At 48.1% G+C, this 17,500-nt stretch overlaps 1 protein-coding gene across 4 annotated transcripts in view; it reads right to left on the reverse strand.

Moving 5' to 3' along the window:
* Positions 1 to 5,602: 5,602 nt before the first annotated feature.
* The window catches only part of LOC143867874 (uncharacterized), a 45,546-nt gene continuing 33,648 nt past the window's right edge, over positions 5,603 to 17,500 (reverse strand). The window contains exons 1-2 of one of the 4 annotated variants that reach the window (XM_077376145.1): positions 10,708 to 11,203; positions 5,603 to 7,402 (exon numbers count right to left, since the gene is read on the reverse strand). In XM_077376145.1, coding sequence (XP_077232260.1) covers positions 5,916 to 7,274 — 1,359 coding nt within the window. In that variant the 5' untranslated portion in view covers positions 7,275 to 7,402; positions 10,708 to 11,203 and the 3' untranslated portion in view covers positions 5,603 to 5,915. The other 3 variants (XM_077376142.1, XM_077376143.1, XM_077376144.1) reach the window with 3 other exon arrangements.

Raw genomic sequence — 17,500 nt, forward strand, 5'->3', positions numbered from 1 at the left:
TGGAATCAGGGTCCGGGCTATGAAGTGACCCTAGCTTATTTTGTCCCGATTGATGATCCGTAAAGTCAGATCAAGATATTAATGACCTAAAACATATAAATCAATGATAGAGGGGGTTCTCACATGGATTTAACACACTAATTTATTTGTTGATTAAAACAAAACAAAATGGGGTGTCTACAGATGCCCCTCTTTGGTAGAGATGACGTAGTCATTGAATACCAAAGTTAAAAATGACAGAACCATTTTGCGTAGCTTTAATCGACAAAGGACTCTCTAGACACAACGCACCTTAACATAATGCAAAACCTTAGATGAAACCCTAGAACTTGAATAATAAAAAAAACTCGATGCGGCGCCGTTCACAAACGGGCAATTAGAGAATGAGATATCATTTTCGAATGGATTCTGAAGGGAAAGGACAAAGATCGCTCTCAAACAGTTTTTAGAAGGAGATGAGACGCCGCTCACAAGCGGGTTCAACGAGGATAAGAAGCATTCCCAAATGGACTTGGATAATGAGGCACCGTTCACAAACGGCCTCAAGGAGGATAGAAAACCATTCACAGATGGACTCGAGAAATGAGGCACCGTTCACAAACGGGCTCAAGGAGAAGACAAGACCATTCACAAATGGACTCGAGAAATGAGGCACCATTCACAAACGGGCTCAAGGAGAAGACAAGACCATTCACAAATGGACTCGAGAAATGAGGCACCGTTCACAAACGGGCTCAAGGAGGACGATACCATTCACAAATGGATTCGAGAAAAGAGGCACCATTCACAAACGGACTCAAGGATAAGACAAGACCATTCACAAATGGACTCGAGAAATGGGGCACCATTCACAAACGGGCTCAAGGAGAAGACGAGACCATTCACAAATGGACTCGAGAAATGAGGCACCGTTCACAAACGGGCTCAAGGAGAAGACGAGACCATTCACAAATGGATTCGAGAAATGAGGCACCGTTCACAAACGGGTTCAAGGAGAAGACGAGACCATTCACAAATGGACTCGAGAAATGAGGCACCTTTCACAAGAGGGCTCAAAGAGGACATGAGACCATTCACAAATGGACTCAGAAAATGAGACACCGTTCACAAACGGGTTCAAGGAGAAGACGAGACCATTCACCAATGGACTAGAGAAATGAGGCACCATTCACAAACGGGCTCAAGGAGGACATGAGACCATTCACAAATGGACTCAAAAAATGAGACACCGTTCACAAACGGGTTCAAGAAGAAGACGAGACCATTCACAAATGGACTCGAGAAATGAGGCGGCCCCGTTCACAAACGGGCTCGAAGAATTTAGAGATTTTTTATGAACTTGAATTTGACGTAGGATTGGATTTTTTATTTTTTATTTAATTAAGGATTTGGATTTGATAATTTTTTTTTATTTTTGGAAAATGAGGTACCGTCCGCAAATGGGCTCAAGGAGAAGATGAGACCATTCACAAATGGCCTCGAGAAAAGAGGCACCGTTCACAAACGGGCTCAAAGAGGACATGAGACCATTCACAAATGGACTCAGAGAATGAGAAACCTGTTCACAAACGGGTTCAAGGAGAAGACGAGACCATTCACAAATGGACTCGAGAAATGATGCACCTTTCACAAAAGGGCTCAAAGAGGACATGAGATTTTTCATGAACTTGAATTTGACGTAAGATTGGATTTGTTTGAATCGGGGATTGGATTTGATGAATTTTTTTTATTTTTGAGAAATGAGGTACCGTCCGCAAACGGGCTCAAGGAAAAGACGAGACCATTCACAAATGGCCTCAAGAAAAGAGGCATCGTTCACAAACGGGCTCAAAGAATTTAGAGGTTTTCATGAATTTGAATTCGACGTAGAATTGGATTTTTTTTTAATTAAGGATTTGGATTTGATAAATTTTTTTTTATTTTTGGAAAATGAGGTACCGTCCGCAAACGGGCTCAAGGAGAAGATGAGACCATTCACAAATGGCCTCGAGAAAAGAGGCACCGTTCACAAACGGGCTCAAAGAGGACATGAGACCATTCACAAATGGACTCAGAGAATGAGAAACCTGTTCACAAACGGGTTCAGGGAGAAGACGAGACCATTCACAAATGGACTCGAGAAATGAGGCACCTTTCACAAAAGGGCTCAAAGAGGACATGAGATTTTTCATGAACTTGAATTTGACGTAAGATTGGATTTGTTTGAATCAGGGATTGGATTTGATGAATTTTTATTTTTGGGAAATGAGGTACCGTCAGCAAACGGGCTCAAGGAGAAGACGAGACCATTCACAAATGGGCTCGAGAAATGAGGCACCGTTCACAAACGGGCTCGACGACACAAGATAGCTTTGATTGATGAATTCAACAATGAAAAATTTAGAGATTTTTATGAATTTGAATTTGACGTAGGATTGGATTTTTTGAATTGGGGATTGGATTTGATGAATTTTTGATTTTTTGAGAAATGAGGCACCGTCCACAAACGGGCTCAAGGAGGACATGAGACCATTCATAAATGAACTCAGAAAATGAGGCACCGTTCACAAATGGGCTCAAGGAGAAGACGAAACCATTCACAACTGGACTCGAGAGATGAGGCACCGTTCATAAACGGGCTCAAGGAGAAGACGAGGCCATTTGCAAATGGGCTCGAGAAAAGAGGTACCGTTCACAAACGGGCTCGAAGAATTTAGAGATTTTCCATGAACTTGAATTTGACGTAAGATTGGATTTGATGAATTTTTTATTTTTTTGAACTCAATGAAATCGGGGATATTATGGATCGTGCCCGACAAAGATGTTGGAAACTAGGACTTTGACGAATGATGAAACGGCAAACCTTTGGAACGAAGAACCATTACTAGCAAGAATGGATTAGGAACATTTTTATGAAACTTCAACAAGATTTTTCTCAAAGAGACTGCTGGTCTTGTCTTCTGGGGATTTTGATAACTGAAACCTTGAACAAGACATTTGAGATTGGTAATTTAGAACAACGACTCTCTTGGATATTAACATGGAAAAGCGGGATCTGCTTCTTGACAGGTGTTTAGATAAACATTTCTTGACCAGGATAACTAACCGGAAGGGAATTATGAATTTGAATGGTTCATCTTTCTGAGAAATTGGCTCAACCACCATTGCATCTGAGGTTCTTCCAAGCTTAAGGTGCCTTCCTGGGGTATGATCTTTTTACGGAAGCTGGGCTTTCTGATGTTTCTACTTCTGAATTTTTCTGAGCTGATCTTCTTTGAAATGAAGTTGTTTGACTAAATTCTCGAGCTCTTTCAGGTATAATTGCAGGGAGCTGCCTAGGCCTGGCCTCCTTCACCAAGACAGTTACATCATTTGGACATAGGAACGACAATTGACTCTTTCTAAAGAGAAAACTTAGATGAAAGGCACTACTCAAAGGATTGAGCAGCCCTGAAGGAGTGAACTTAGAATAATAAAGATTGACTGACTATACTGACAAACATAGTGATGCTTCTGACTTAGTTAATGTTTTGTTTGGTAAGTCTATCCTTTCAAGGAATAGTTTTTCAATTGGTAAACACCGGACTTCTTCCTCGAAACAGTAATGCCTCAAGAATTTAATTACGACCCCTAAGATTGCTTAGCTTCAATGCCCCCAGTTTTGAGGATATCACTTGAATTTGCTTGAACTTCAGTTGATCTTCAGTCTTGATACCGGCTGTTGCCTTCTTATACTGATTCTCTTACCGTGACCAAGTCACCTCTTCAGGGTTTTTAACTTGGCGGACCGCGCTAGCCTTAACTTTTGCCTGAACCACCTTTCTAGGTTTTCGATCCAGCAGGCTATCCCCTTAGCTTTTGCCTAAGCCGCCCTTTCGGGTTTTCAACTTAGCAGGGGAATGATCTTAAATTTTGCCTAGACCGCCCTTTCAGGTTTTCAGTCTAGCAGATCTTCAAACTCCGTTATTTTTCTTATTCATCATCATTTCATTTTTTTATTGTATCTCAGGACCTAGCTCATTAGTTCTGAACACCAGAAGGACTTTTATAGGTAGGATAGGGCTTTTCAAAGAATGGCTTAAGGCTCAACAAAGATTTCGACCGAACCTGTGAACAGGTCGCCTACATATCCCAAGGTAGGAATCAGGTCGTGTGTAGTTCAGGGCGAATGCCCCTAGTTTGAAGATAAATTGTTTGATTTTTTTTTCCTTTTTTCTTTTCTTTCTGGAACAATTAACTTCTCTTCTTTTGGAACTTGTCCCTCTCTTTTTTTTTTGAAAGGATTGAATTTCTTTTCCTTTTTGAATCGACCGAACTCGGTTCAACCGAGTTGCCTACGTACCCCAGTATAGGGATCAGGTCTCGCGTAGTTCGGGGCGAATGCCCCTAGTTTGAAGATAAATTGTTTGATTTTTTTTTCCTTTTTTCTTTTCTTTCTGGAACAATTAACTTCTCTTCTTTTGGAACTTGTCCCTCTCTTTTTTTTTTGAAAGGATTGAATTTCTTTTCCTTTTTGAATCGACCGAACTCGGTTCAACCGAGTTGCCTACGTACCCCAGTATAGGGATCAGGTCTCGCGTAGTTCGGGGCGAATGCCCCTAGTTTGAAGATAAATTGTTTGATTTTTTTTTCCTTTTTTCTTTTCTTTCTGGAACAATTAACTTCTCTTCTTTTGGAACTTGTCCCTCTCTTTTTTTTTTGAAAGGATTGAATTTCTTTTCCTTTTTGAATCGACCGAACTCGGTTCAACCGAGTTGCCTACGTACCCCAGTATAGGGATCAGGTCTCGCGTAGTTCGGGGGAATGCCCCAAGTTTGATGGGTTTTCAAGAAAATTTGATTTAGGCTCGAAGGGTTTGCAAATCGGTATTCTTTTGACATTGGGTTTTGATTTTGGGATTTAATCGGCCAAAGGAGGCCTTTCGATGTTCAGATTGGGAATCGATCTAGGTTACTAGAGTCTGTCTGGTACTGATTATTTATTTCTTTTTTTTTCTCTTTTTTTTTTTTTTTTTCACGGAGTTTGACGGCATTTCCAGGTAAGATAATGGATTTTCTTCTTTCAAGATTCTAATGCGTGCTTTCGGCTTTCATAGAGCGAAACTTGTTCCTTGACATCCTCCATCTATGGATTTGTAACTCTTGATATCTGATGACCACTTTTCAATACTTGCTCTTGAACTTCTTATCTTGAATTTGTTGGCTTCATGTTATGAATTTGAGAACCAAGGTCATTGATTGGAAATATGAAAGTTATTTCCACTCTATGCCCCTTGCATAGCATATGATATTCACTTCATTCTTTCTTGAACCTTCTATCTGGGTCTTTCTCTTGACATTAATGGTAACGCTTACGGGACTATCTTTTTATCCTCAAAACGGGTTTACCAATTCTTCACACTCTTCAGAGGGTAATGTATTTTCAATCGGCATTTATTGGATCAAGGTTTCAGTGCCAGTGTTTACCACTTCAATTTCATCTTTGAAAGGCTGAGATTGGCGCTCCTCCTCTTGTTCAAGTAATCGTTGTGACTCAAGTGGAGTTTCGTCAATTTTGTTCTCATTTGAGGAGGGAGTCTTATTTTAAGATCAGAAGCACACTTAAGAAATAGACACAAGTGAACTATTGGAACTGAAACTTTATTTAAAGAAAAAGATACTATATCTGACAACCTATCCTGAACATGTTCAGGATTCACAACTCTAAAAGAAAAACAAAAGATAACTTGCCTAGACTAGGCATTAACCTAGAACTGTAGAACCGGACTCAACAATTGTACTGACCATGATGGCTGACTCAAAATAAAATAGTAAACGACTAAAACTTTAACTGCCGCAACTGTCTAGCTTCGGAGGCTCGGTGAAAGCTGGCTCATAAATGGTACTTTCAACTTTGGATTCGCAACCGGACCTGTGCCCCTTTGAACCTTCAGTTATTTAAGCATTGCGAACGGCTGGCGGCAGTACTGCATGATTCGGTAATAGGTTATTGGTAGCAACGGGACTTGGCTCAAACACAAGGCTTTTATTGTCGAGCAACCTCTGGATTCTGAATTTTAAGGCAATGCAATTATCAGTGAGATGGCCAGAATTTCTATGGTATTCGCAGTGTTGATCTGTTCGCCAATTTGCTGGTAAAGGATTAGGAAGAGCCCTAATGTCGGGCAGGATTATGCGACCTGAAGCTAGACACTCCTTGAGTATCTCAGATGGCGGAAGAGGGAGAGGGGTAAATTCTGTCTGGGCCTGTGGCCGAGGTGCGACAGCAAGTTGGGTATAATCCATCACCATGGGGTTCTGAGGTTTTGAAGGCTGAGGCTTGGAGCGGGAAAGGTTATTAATTTCAGCTGATGGAGGCTTCCTGAATTCTCTGGTATTCGGGTTACTTCGGTTGAACACACCTTGAGCCATAGCCTCCTCTATTTGGGTGCCTGCCACGATAAAGTGTTTGAAGTCCGGATAATACTGCAACGACATGTGATACTGGAGCTGGGGGGAAATATTTTTCATGATTATTTGGACCTGCTCTTCCTCAGAAGGGCGCTCCATCATCTGCGCTGCTGTTCTCCTCCATCTTTTCACAAAAATTAGGAAGGACTCCCTCGAGTCTTGCTTGGTCCTTTCCAAATCCTTTCTAGTGATTTCTGTACCATCATCATATTTGAACTGCCTGATGAATTGCTCGCCGATATCCTTCCATGTCTTGTAACGAGTCTTGTCCAAGACCATGAACCACCTCCTGGCAACCTTGGTCAGGGAAACCGGGAACAATTGAGCCATTTGCTCAGAAGATAAGCCTTGAGGCTGACACATGATGGTGAACATTTGCAAATGTGTGATTGGACAACCCACACCATCATATTTATCAAAGTCCGGCATTTGAAAATTGGCTGGGAGACGGATTTCTGGGAACAGTGTGAGATCACTCGGATTGAAACCACCTTGGTCTTGAAACTGAATGTCCTGAACCTTCCTGGTAAGACTTTCTAATTTCTCCATAACTACTTTATCAACCATGGACTGAGAAGGCCTGCTGCGATTTTCGCTGTACTGCTCTTTTTCAAAATCTTCTTCAGTTTTGTCAGGGATAGGAATGAACACTGGCTGGGCAGGTGCGGCTGAAGTAACTGTATGGTGCATGGACCCTTTATCTTTGGACAACGATGGCCCCAACTTTTCAGAAAGCTGGGCCTTGATAACTCGGTTCTCTTCTTTGAGTTCTTGAAGCTGCTGGAGAATCAAGGTAAGAGTATCGATAATGGCAGCGGGTGGAAGACCATCTTGGTTGTCTGCCATTGGCGAAGATGAGGTTGAGAAAGAAGGAGATGCTGGGATTCTCAGGGAAGGTGGCGGAGAGACAGATTTTCTCTTTAACCGTGAAGAAATCCGAACCCAAGGAGTAGCAGGGTTAGCTATGGTGTTTACTGCTCTGTCATGGAAATAATGAACACGAGGTATATGAGCTTGACATTCATGGAGTGTTTCTTCTCAATGACTGAAAAATATTACACATTTAAGCAAGTAATTGGGATAATAGAATGAATCCTAAAGGACCAAGACATGACAATGATGACAGATTCGCATAGGGGAATGCCCTTAGTTCAAGGATTATGAGAGTAAACTCTGAAGGATTTAGCAGAAATATTCTTGAAAAAGGTAGCCCCTAGAGGAGGAAGAGATCAAGGGTACAGGCAAGATTGGATCATCAAGATTGCACGATCAAATGATTGAGACACAATTTCCGCCAATGAAGACACAATCGAATCCCACAAAAGACGAATGATAGACACATGATCAAAAGATGAGATTGCATAGGATTACTTTCAACGGATAGATCATGAATGACTAATCCTATGAGATATTTGGAAATGATGGGATTTATATCCTAACCCCAAAGGGAAAGTTTTTATTCTTCACACATTTTATCAGTGTTACCTGAAGGCATCAACCCTAATCCTAATCTAGCGGAGTGGAGATAGGATCTCAACTCATGACTTTGTTTGTGTACCTAGGACCGATCGTAGCCATTGGAAGATGGACTACGGTCTAATCTAGACACAAATGGGTAGGATATCCTAAACTAGGCTCACACATGTGATGCACATGTGTTCGTATACTACATGCATGTGTGGGTTAATCTAGGGGTAAGGCCAAGAGTTCCCTTAGCGCGAATCCATGTTCGATATACTGTACCAGTGTCCGGCGTATCAGTACGTGAACAATAGATCCGTTTACGCACCATAAAGGTACTAGGCTAAGGGTGGAATGCTTCTCTAGCACAGAGGCACCAGGTGATGAAATCCCAGTCAACCATGCTAGATAACACTCCGGGTTCCTAAAATAGGACGTGTGTGAATGTGAGATGCAAGGGTTTAGATGCAAGTGATGTAAGTGTGTGCAATAAGTTCGCGCAATCTATGATGCCTTCAGGTTTTGTTAAATTAAGTTCGAGTAAAATGTGATGAGAAAATAAAACAAGACAAACTAATCTGACAAGTATACAAGAGATAGAGTTCTTATGAGCCAGTTAAATTAAATTCAAATGAATTATCTTTTGAAATTTTAATGAAGTTAGGTGGTCCCCAGCAGAGTCGCCAGACTGTGGTACCCGATCCCGCGAGAGGGGTGGGGCGCGAGCCGCCGCGCTCTCTCTCTTGGTCTCTCGTACCCACGCGATTGGCGTGTGCATTTTAATGTTGATTTGAATTAATCTTTCCTGTGAACTTGGGATCACTAAGGCAATCCGAATTCCACACGAAAGAGACTGACAGAGTCGCCACCTAGATGTGGGATCTAGGACCCGTAATTAACCAGAAATCTAGACTCGCTACCTGGTTACGAGAATGGAAGGTATGGGGAGTTATCCGCCACATGCACCATTCCTGCCCGATAATCGGTCTTCGATTCCAAAAGCTAACTCTTTTAAATTTATTTTAAATGGCTCATTCAACTCTATGTTAATGTGCGAACTAAGTGACATGCATCCTATGATCTAATTTCAATGTGAATCCTAAATGTGTATCTTGATTTATTAATTTGTCTGGATTCAATCTAAGTGAAAGTTCTCCTAAAATTCTAATTTCATGGAAAGTCCTAAGTGATTTGATTAAGCATTTACAAGAAAATTAATATACAAAACACCACAATTTGTTTGTGGTGCCGACTCGCGGGTGGTATGCCATCAGACATCCAAGCTGCCTACGTACCCAAGCCTCACTGGGATCAGAGTCGACGTAGTTCGGTGCACCTAAGCTAAGCTACTTATGCCTAACTCAACTAGGACACCGACCTAGACGGGATTGACTGTTTCAACAGTTTTAGGAGAAGTTATTTAATTCAAGTTGAGGATTTTATTATCTTAGGATTTCATCTAAGATGCTATATGATTCTCATCTAAATGCAAATGGTCCCTTAGACTAATGCAGGTTTGCCTACATCCTAGTTTACTAGGCTTGTCCTAGGGAAAGATTGGGTGACTAGTGTAACTAGACCTATGGCACGGTTGCTATACATAGCAAACGTCCGTGATGAGGCTGGACTCCTAACTCTAGGACTCCCTAAAACCTAAGACTCCCTAAAACTTAGGACACGACACGACACCGGTGTTCCTAAATTGGGCTCTAAGGGTCTTTACGACGGAAACCGTGATCCAACGGTTTCGAAAGACACAAGACAAATCGATTTAAATTCTCGAGGTTAGTGAAAAAAGGGATGGAAGAGATGATGAAATAGTGTGAGGGAATGAGAAAGATAGAGAAAGGTGCGACTGAACTTGGGAGTGCCAAATTGCCTACGTACCCCGCGATGGGGATCAAGCCACACGTAGTTCCGCTGGCGAGGTTGCTTGGATTTTGGAAGACAGAATTGGTATTTGTATCTGGAATCGGGTTTGCATTTGAGCATTGGACTTGAGATTCAGAAACATTGATCTAGCAATGGGATTTTGGAATTGGGAATTTGCATCAAAGAATTGAGCATATAGGAATCATCAAGGGTTTGAATTTTTGGAATTCAAAGTGGGCGGGCTTATGAGATTTGGCCAAATGGATTCAGACATGCGACTCGGATTGTGTTGGGATATGACTCGGTTGGATTGGGTTAATGGTTAGGGTCAAGTGAGTCAGGTCTAAGTTAGGAGCAAACCCGAGACTAGCCATGGTCTAACTAGGAGGAAGCAGGGTACAAACCAGGGTGCGGACCAGGGTGCACCAGGGTGCGAACCAGCAGGGAACCAGGGTGCGAACCAGCAGGGAACCAGGGTGCGAACCAGCAGGGGAACCAGGGTGCAACCAGCAACGAACCTGGGTGCAACCAGGGTCTAACCAGAGTGCGAACCAGCAGGGAACCAGGGTGCGAACCAATATCGAACCAGGGTGCGAACCAGTAGGGAACCAGGGTGCAACCAGCAGGGAACCAGGGTGCAACCAGTAGGGAACCAGGGTGCAACCAGCAGGGAACCAGGGTGCGAACCAGTAGGGAACCAGGGTGCGAACCAGTAGGGAACCAGGGTGCAACCAGCAGGGAACCAGGGTGCGAATCAGTAGGGAACCAGGGTGCAACCAGCATCGAACCTGGGTGCAACCAGCAGCGAACCTGGGTGCAACCAGGGTCTAACCAGAGGCTAACCAGGGGGAAAACAGACCCTACATGCTTCCTAACATGGTTTTTCTTTTAAAGTAAAAGATATGTATGAAAACAGACCCTACATAGAATTGAAATAAATGCCTACCTCTTTGGAAACCCACTTTGTGTTTGATTTTTCTTTGATGTTAATTCTTTGAAGATGATTCCTTGCTTGATAATGACTGCTTTTGATATATATCACCCAACGTATAAAATCACCCGATCCGGCAAGGATGGCCGAACCCTTGAAGAGATGAGGGAGAGGGATGAATTTTCTAAGAGAGGGGTTCTTTTTCTTCTCCTCTTGGATGGTGGGATGAGAGGGTATTTATAGGAGAATGGGATAGGAGGTTAGGTGAGGTTAGGTGGTTTTGGATGGTTAGGATGAGAGGATGAGGTTAGGTAAGGTTAGGTGGGGTTAGGTAAGGTTAGGTGAGGTTAGGTGAGGTTAGGTGAGGTTTGGATGGTTAGGATGAGAGGAGAGGTTAGGTGAGGTTAGGTGAGGTTTGGATGGTTAGGATGAGAGGAGAGGTTAGGTGGTTTTGGATGGTTAGACCCAGGTCAAGATCTGCCATTGATCTAACGATTTACGGAAATCGGGTCTCGGAATGGAATCAGGGTCCGGGCTATGAAGTGACCCTAGCTTATTTTGTCCCGATTGATGATCCGTAAAGTCAGATCAAGATATTAATGACCTAAAACATATAAATCAATGATAGAGGGGGTTCTCACATGGATTTAACACACTAATTTATTTGTTGATTAAAACAAAACAAAATGGGGTGTCTACACATTCCTCCACCGAAACCGACCCCGTCGCACCGTGTCCCAAAGGAACGGCGGGAAAGAGACGGTCGTGATTCATCGCAGGCAACGAAAGGCAAAAATGCCAAAGGATTTGGGGCCGAAGCCACCCATTTCCATCTGCATCGTCCACATCCGTAAGCACAACTAGGGCCCTTGGACCTAGGGCAAATAGCAAACTCGCAATGCCAAGGAACCAAGGGCACTACCTCGAGGGCCGCCTGACATCGCCACAAAAATGGCAACGACACGCGGCATGAACCGACTCCGTAAAATGAGTTCCCAATAAAATGGGTAACAAGCACAGGCACCATAATGCGAGCCGAGTAAGGCATCGAGCTTGAATTGAGTAGGCCATGAACGGGGTGGTCAGCTGCGCAATGGCAGGTAGCCCACCAGCATGCACGATCCAAATGCCACTCACGCGCCAACACGGTGCCTGCCAAACAATGTCTCCCCGACCCAACTGCTATTAGCAATGGGGCCTGAAATGGCACTGCTAGGCGACCCGCTGTGCGCGGAAGTTAGAGGGGAAGGGGGAAGGGACACACGGGACGAGGAATTCCGTGCCAAAGAGAATGCGAGCGAAGACCAAGCCAAGAGTGGAGACCCCCACGGTTGAGGCAAGCCAACGATGGCGAATGGAATGGGGGAAGGGGAGAGATCTAGCAAAAGGCCCAGGACAAAGATGGGGGGGGGGGAAGCTCATTGGAGAGACCCTGTAAGAAAGCGCAATACAAAAGCAAATCGAACAAGGGAGGTAAGCTCACAGGTACGAAGAAAAGGAACCCTTGTGCGCATTGGCGGAGGCAAACTACCCAACCAAGCCAGCAGCAACCAAGCCATAGGGTTGCAAACAGACGTGCAACCCAGTACCCACAAGGGCAGGGGTAAGCCGCCGAGCCTAGCAAGGTAGGTGTGCTCCCAAAACCAAACAACGCACAAAGGGAGCAAACACGGGCAAACAAGTGACGCCATGGCCTACTCGCCCACCGCCCTCTATATTGCCTAACCTTGGCAACCATGGTCCATTCCCCACTATATGCCATGGCCTTGTGCCCATGGTCTTCACAAGACAGCATCCAAGGCGCCTGAAAGGCCAAGGGAGCCCAACCCAGCAATGCCCAGCCAAGGCCAGGCATTCCAGTGCCTACCCGGGCAAAAACGCCCAAAGCATGCCCCATTCGTTAGCCTATCCAGGCAAAAACGCCCAAAACCAGCCCATTCCAGTGCCTATCCGGGGAAAACGCCCAAAGCATGCCCATTCCTTAGCCTATCCAGGCAAAAACGCCCAAAACCAGCACATTCCAGTGCCTATCCGGGCAAAAACGCCCTAAGCCTGCGCATTCCAGCGCCCCGCAGCATGCCACCCTCCTATAGGGTTTGCGCAACCAACCCGCCTAACCACCAGTGGCAACCAAAGGTGCTGTTAGCGACGACTTCTGAAGACGCAACGAGACGCGACGGGTTTGCGCCCAGACGCGACGAGGCGATGCGGGATCTGCGCCCAACCGTGCCTACACCCGCCGACTTGATGCGGGAGCTGCTGGCCCAAGCATGCCTAGCGTGCAAGGCCTGCGTGCAAGGCTAGTGTGCAAGGCTCGTGGGCAAGGCTAGTGCGCAAGGCTAGTGCCCAAGGTCTGTGTGCAAGGCTAGTGCCCAAGGCTAGTGAGCATGGCCTGTGTGCAAGGCTAGTGTGCAAGGCTTGTATGCAAGGCTAGTGTGCAAGGCTGGTGTGCAAGGCTTGTGGGCAAGGCTGGTGCGCAAGGCTAGTTCCCAAGGGTTGTGTGCAAGGCTAGTGCCCAAGGCAAGTGCGCAAGGCTCGTGCCCAAAGCTAGTGCGCAAGGCTTGTGTGCAAGGCTACTGCGATGGGCCAGTGCCCAAGGCTTGTGAGCAAGGCTTGTATGCATGGCTTGTGTGCAAGGCTAGCGTCCAAGGCTTGTGCGCATGGCTTGTGCGCAAGGCTTGTGTCCAAGGCTTTTGTGCAAGGCTCGTGCGCAAGGCTAGTGTGCAAGGCTTGTGCGCATTGGCAGGTAGCCCACCAGCATGCACGATCCAAATGCCACTCACGCGACAACACGGTGCCAAGCCGGGCATGGTGTGCACTCAAAACCAATCAACGGACAGAGGTCATGCGTCATGGGGGGGATCTAGCAAGGCCATGGGGAAGGTCATGGAGGACCTTGGAAGCAAGCGCAAGACGAGAGCGAATCGAACAAGGGGCCAGGACGGGGCCTTGTGCCCATGGTCTTCGCAAGACAGCGTCCAAGGCACCCGAAAGCCCAAGGGAACCCAAACCCGGCCGACACTTGCAATCGCACATGCTCTCTGCAACACACCATCAATGCCGCCCAACGGGGCCAGCACGAGCAGTCCTCCGCGGTCCCCTGGCCCTGCGCACGTTTGTCTTCGAAACCGAGCATCAATGCCACAGAAAGTGCCGGGGCGCCAGCTGGAGCCATCATCCGCGTTGCCATGGCTCGCTTGGCCTTGGCTTGCCAGGCCCCGACACGAGCAATCGCGCATTTTCTTTGCAACCGACCATCAATGCCGCCCAACGGGGCCAGCACGAGCAGTCATCCGCGGTCCCCTGGCCCTGCGCACGTTTGTCTTTGAAACCGAGCATCAATGCCACAGAAAGTGCCGGGGCGCCAGCTGGAGCCATCATCCGACGTGCCATGGCTCTGGTCCCATGGTCTTCGCAACCGAGCATTCGTGACACCCGCGGGGCCAGGACACCAACCCTTCCGACACGAGCATTCGCGCATGTTCTTTGGCCACACAACGGCGCCAGCACGAGCAAAATCATCCGCGGTGCGGTGGCCTTGCACGGCCTTTTGTCTTTGGAACCAACCATCAGTGCCACGGGAAGTGCCGGAGTCCCGGCATCCGCGGTGCCAAGTCATTGCGCCCTTGGTCTCTGCAGCGGGGCATGCCGGGCACTCCCAACCATTGCAAGCAAGCAAGCAAGCAAGAAAGAAAGTAAGTAAGTAAGTAAGTATTACATATAGGGGCGGGACATGCGGGGAGATCTGCGAAACGTGCATTACGGGGCACACGCGTACCTACCGGGGCATACCGACCCCTATTGGGGCACACGTGTGCATATCGGGGCATACCGGGCCTATCGGGGCACACGCGTACATACCGGGGCATACCGAGCCCTACTGGGGCACACGTGCGCATATCGGGGCGTACCAAGCCTATCGGGGCATACGCATGTATCCCAAGGCATACCGAGTCTATCCGGGCATACGCGTTCATACCGGGGCGTAACGGGCCTATCGGGGCATACTTGGGCATATCCGGGCAAAAAATGCCCAAAACTTGCGCAACCTTGGCAACCGTGGTCCATTCCTCTCTATATGCCTAGCCTTGCCAACCGTGGTCCATTCCTCACTATATGCCATGGCCTTGTGCCCATGGTCTTCCCAAGACAGCGTCCAAGGCCCCCGGAAGGCCAAGGGAGCCCAACCCAGCAATGCCCTGCTATGGCAAGCCAAGGCCAAGCATTCCGGTGCCTATCCGGGCAAAAATGCAATTCCTCTCTATATGCCTAGCCTTGGCAACCGTGGTCCATTCCCCACCATATGCCATGGCCTTGTGCCCATGGTCTTCCCAAGACAGTGTCCAAGGCGCCCGGAAGGCCAAGGGAGCCCAACCCAGCAATGCCCTGCTTTGGCAAGCCAAGGCCAAGCATTCCGGTGCCTAACCTTGGCAACCGTGGTCCTTTCCTCACCATATGCCATGGCCTTGTGCCCATGGTCTTCGCAAGACATCGTCCAAGGCGCCCAAAAGGCCAAGGGAGCCCAACCCAGCAATGCCCTGCTAGGGCAAGCCAAGGCCAAGCATTCCGGTGCCTAACCTTGGCAACCGTGGTCCTTTCCTCACCATATGCCATGGCCTTGTGCCCATGGTCTTCGCAAGACATCGTCCAAGGCGCCCAAAAGGCCAAGGGAGCCCAACCCAGCAATGCCTTGCTAGGACAAGCCAAGGCCAAGCATTCCGGTGCCTATCCGGGCAAAAACGCCCAAAGCATGCCCATTCCTTAGCCTATCCAGGCAAAAACGCCCAAAATCTGCACATTCTAGTGCCTATCCGGGCAAAAACGCCCACCAGCATGCCACCCTCCTATAGGGTTTGCGCAACCAACCAGCCTAACCACCAGTGGCAACCAAAGGTGCTGTTAGCGACGACTTCTGAAGACGCAACGAGACGCGACGTGTTTGCGCCCAGACGCGACGAGACGATGCGGGATCTGCGCCCAAGAATGCCTAGACCCGTCGACTTGATGCGGGATCAGCTCGCCCAAGCATGCCTAGTGTGCAAGGCCTGTGTGCAAGGCTAGTGTCCAAGGCTAGTGTGCAAGGCTCATGTGGAACGCTAGTGCGCAAGGCTAGTGCCCAAGGCTTGTGTGCCAGGCCCGTGTGCAAGGCTAGTGTCCAGGGCTTGTGTGCATTGCTTGAGTGCAAGGCTTGTGTGCATTGCTCGAGTGCATGGCTTGTGTGCAAGGGTTGTGCGCAAGGCTAGTGTGCGGGGCTTGTGCGCATGGCTAATGTGCACGGCTTGTGTGCATGGCTACCGTGCAAGGCTAGTTTGCATGGCTAGGGTGCAAGGCTCGCATGCGAGGCTAGTGTGCAAGGCTGCGTGCAAGGGAAGCGTGCAGGGCGAGTGTGCGAGGCCACTGTGCACGGCGCCAGCACTAGCGAGCCATCATCCGCGTTGCCATGGCTCGCTTGGCCTTGGCTTGCCAGGCCCCGACACGAGCAATCGCGCATTTTCTTTGCAACCGACCATCAATGCCGCCCAACGGGGCCAGCACGAGCAGTCATCCGCGGTCCCCTGGCCCTGCGCACGTTTGTCTTTGAAACCGAGCATCAATGCCACAGAAAGTGCCGGGGCGCCAGCTGGAGCCATCATCCGACGTGCCATGGCTCGCTTGGCCTTGGCTTGCCGGGCCCCGACACGAGCAATCGCGCATTTTCTTTGCAACCGACCATCAATGCCGCCCAACGGGGCCAGCACGAGCAGTCATCCGCGGTCCCCTGGCACTGCGCACGTTTGTCTTTGAAACCGAGCATCAATGCCACAGAAAGTGCCGGGGCGCCAGCTGGAGCCATCATCCGACGTGCCATGGCTCTGGTCCCATGGTCTTCGCAACCGAGCATTCGTGACACCCGCGGGGCCAGGACACCAACCCTTCCGACACGAGCATTCGCGCATGTTCTTTGGCCACACAACGGCGCCAGCACGAGCAAAATCATCCGCGGTGCGGTGGCCTTGCACGGCCTTTTGTCTTTGGAACCAACCATCAGTGCCACGGGAAGTGCCGGAGTCCCGGCATCCGCGGTGCCAAGTCATTGCGCCCTTGGTCTCTGCAGCGGGGCATGCCGGGCACTCCCAACCATTGCAAGCAAGCAAGCAAGCAAGAAAGAAAGTAAGTAAGTAAGTAAGTATTACATATAGGGGCGGGACATGCGGGGAGATCTGCGAAACGTGCATTACGGGGCACACGCGTACCTACCGGGGCATACCGACCCCTATTGGGGCACACGTGTGCATATCGGGGCATACCGGGCCTATCAGGGCATACCGGGCCTATCGGGGCACACGCGTACATACCGGGGCATACCGAGCCCTACTGGGGCACACGTGCGCATATCAGGGCGTACCAAGCCTATCGGGGCATACGCATGTATCCCAAGGCATACCGAGTCTATCCGGGCATACGCGTTCATACCGGGGCGTAACGGGCCTATCGGGGCATACTTGGGCATATCCGGGCAAAAAATGCCCAAAACTTGCGCAACCTTGGCAACCGTGGTCCATTCCTCTCTATATGCCTAGCCTTGCCAACCGTGGTCCATTCCTCACTATATGCCATGGCCTTGTGCCCATGGTCTTCCCAAGACAGCGTCCAAGGCCCCCGGAAGGCCAAGGGAGCCCAACCCAGCAATGCCCTGCTATGGCAAGCCAAGGCCAAGCATTCCGGTGCCTATCCGGGCAAAAATGCGATTCCTCTCTATATGCCTAGCCTTGGCAACCGTGGTCCATTCCCCACCATATGCCATGGCCTTGTGCCCATGGTCTTCCCA

Source organism: Tasmannia lanceolata, unplaced genomic scaffold (assembly GCF_043159265.1).
Source record: "Tasmannia lanceolata isolate RefF3 unplaced genomic scaffold, GAP_Taslan_0.1 ptg000297l, whole genome shotgun sequence".
Taxonomy (NCBI): domain Eukaryota; kingdom Viridiplantae; phylum Streptophyta; class Magnoliopsida; order Canellales; family Winteraceae; genus Tasmannia; species Tasmannia lanceolata.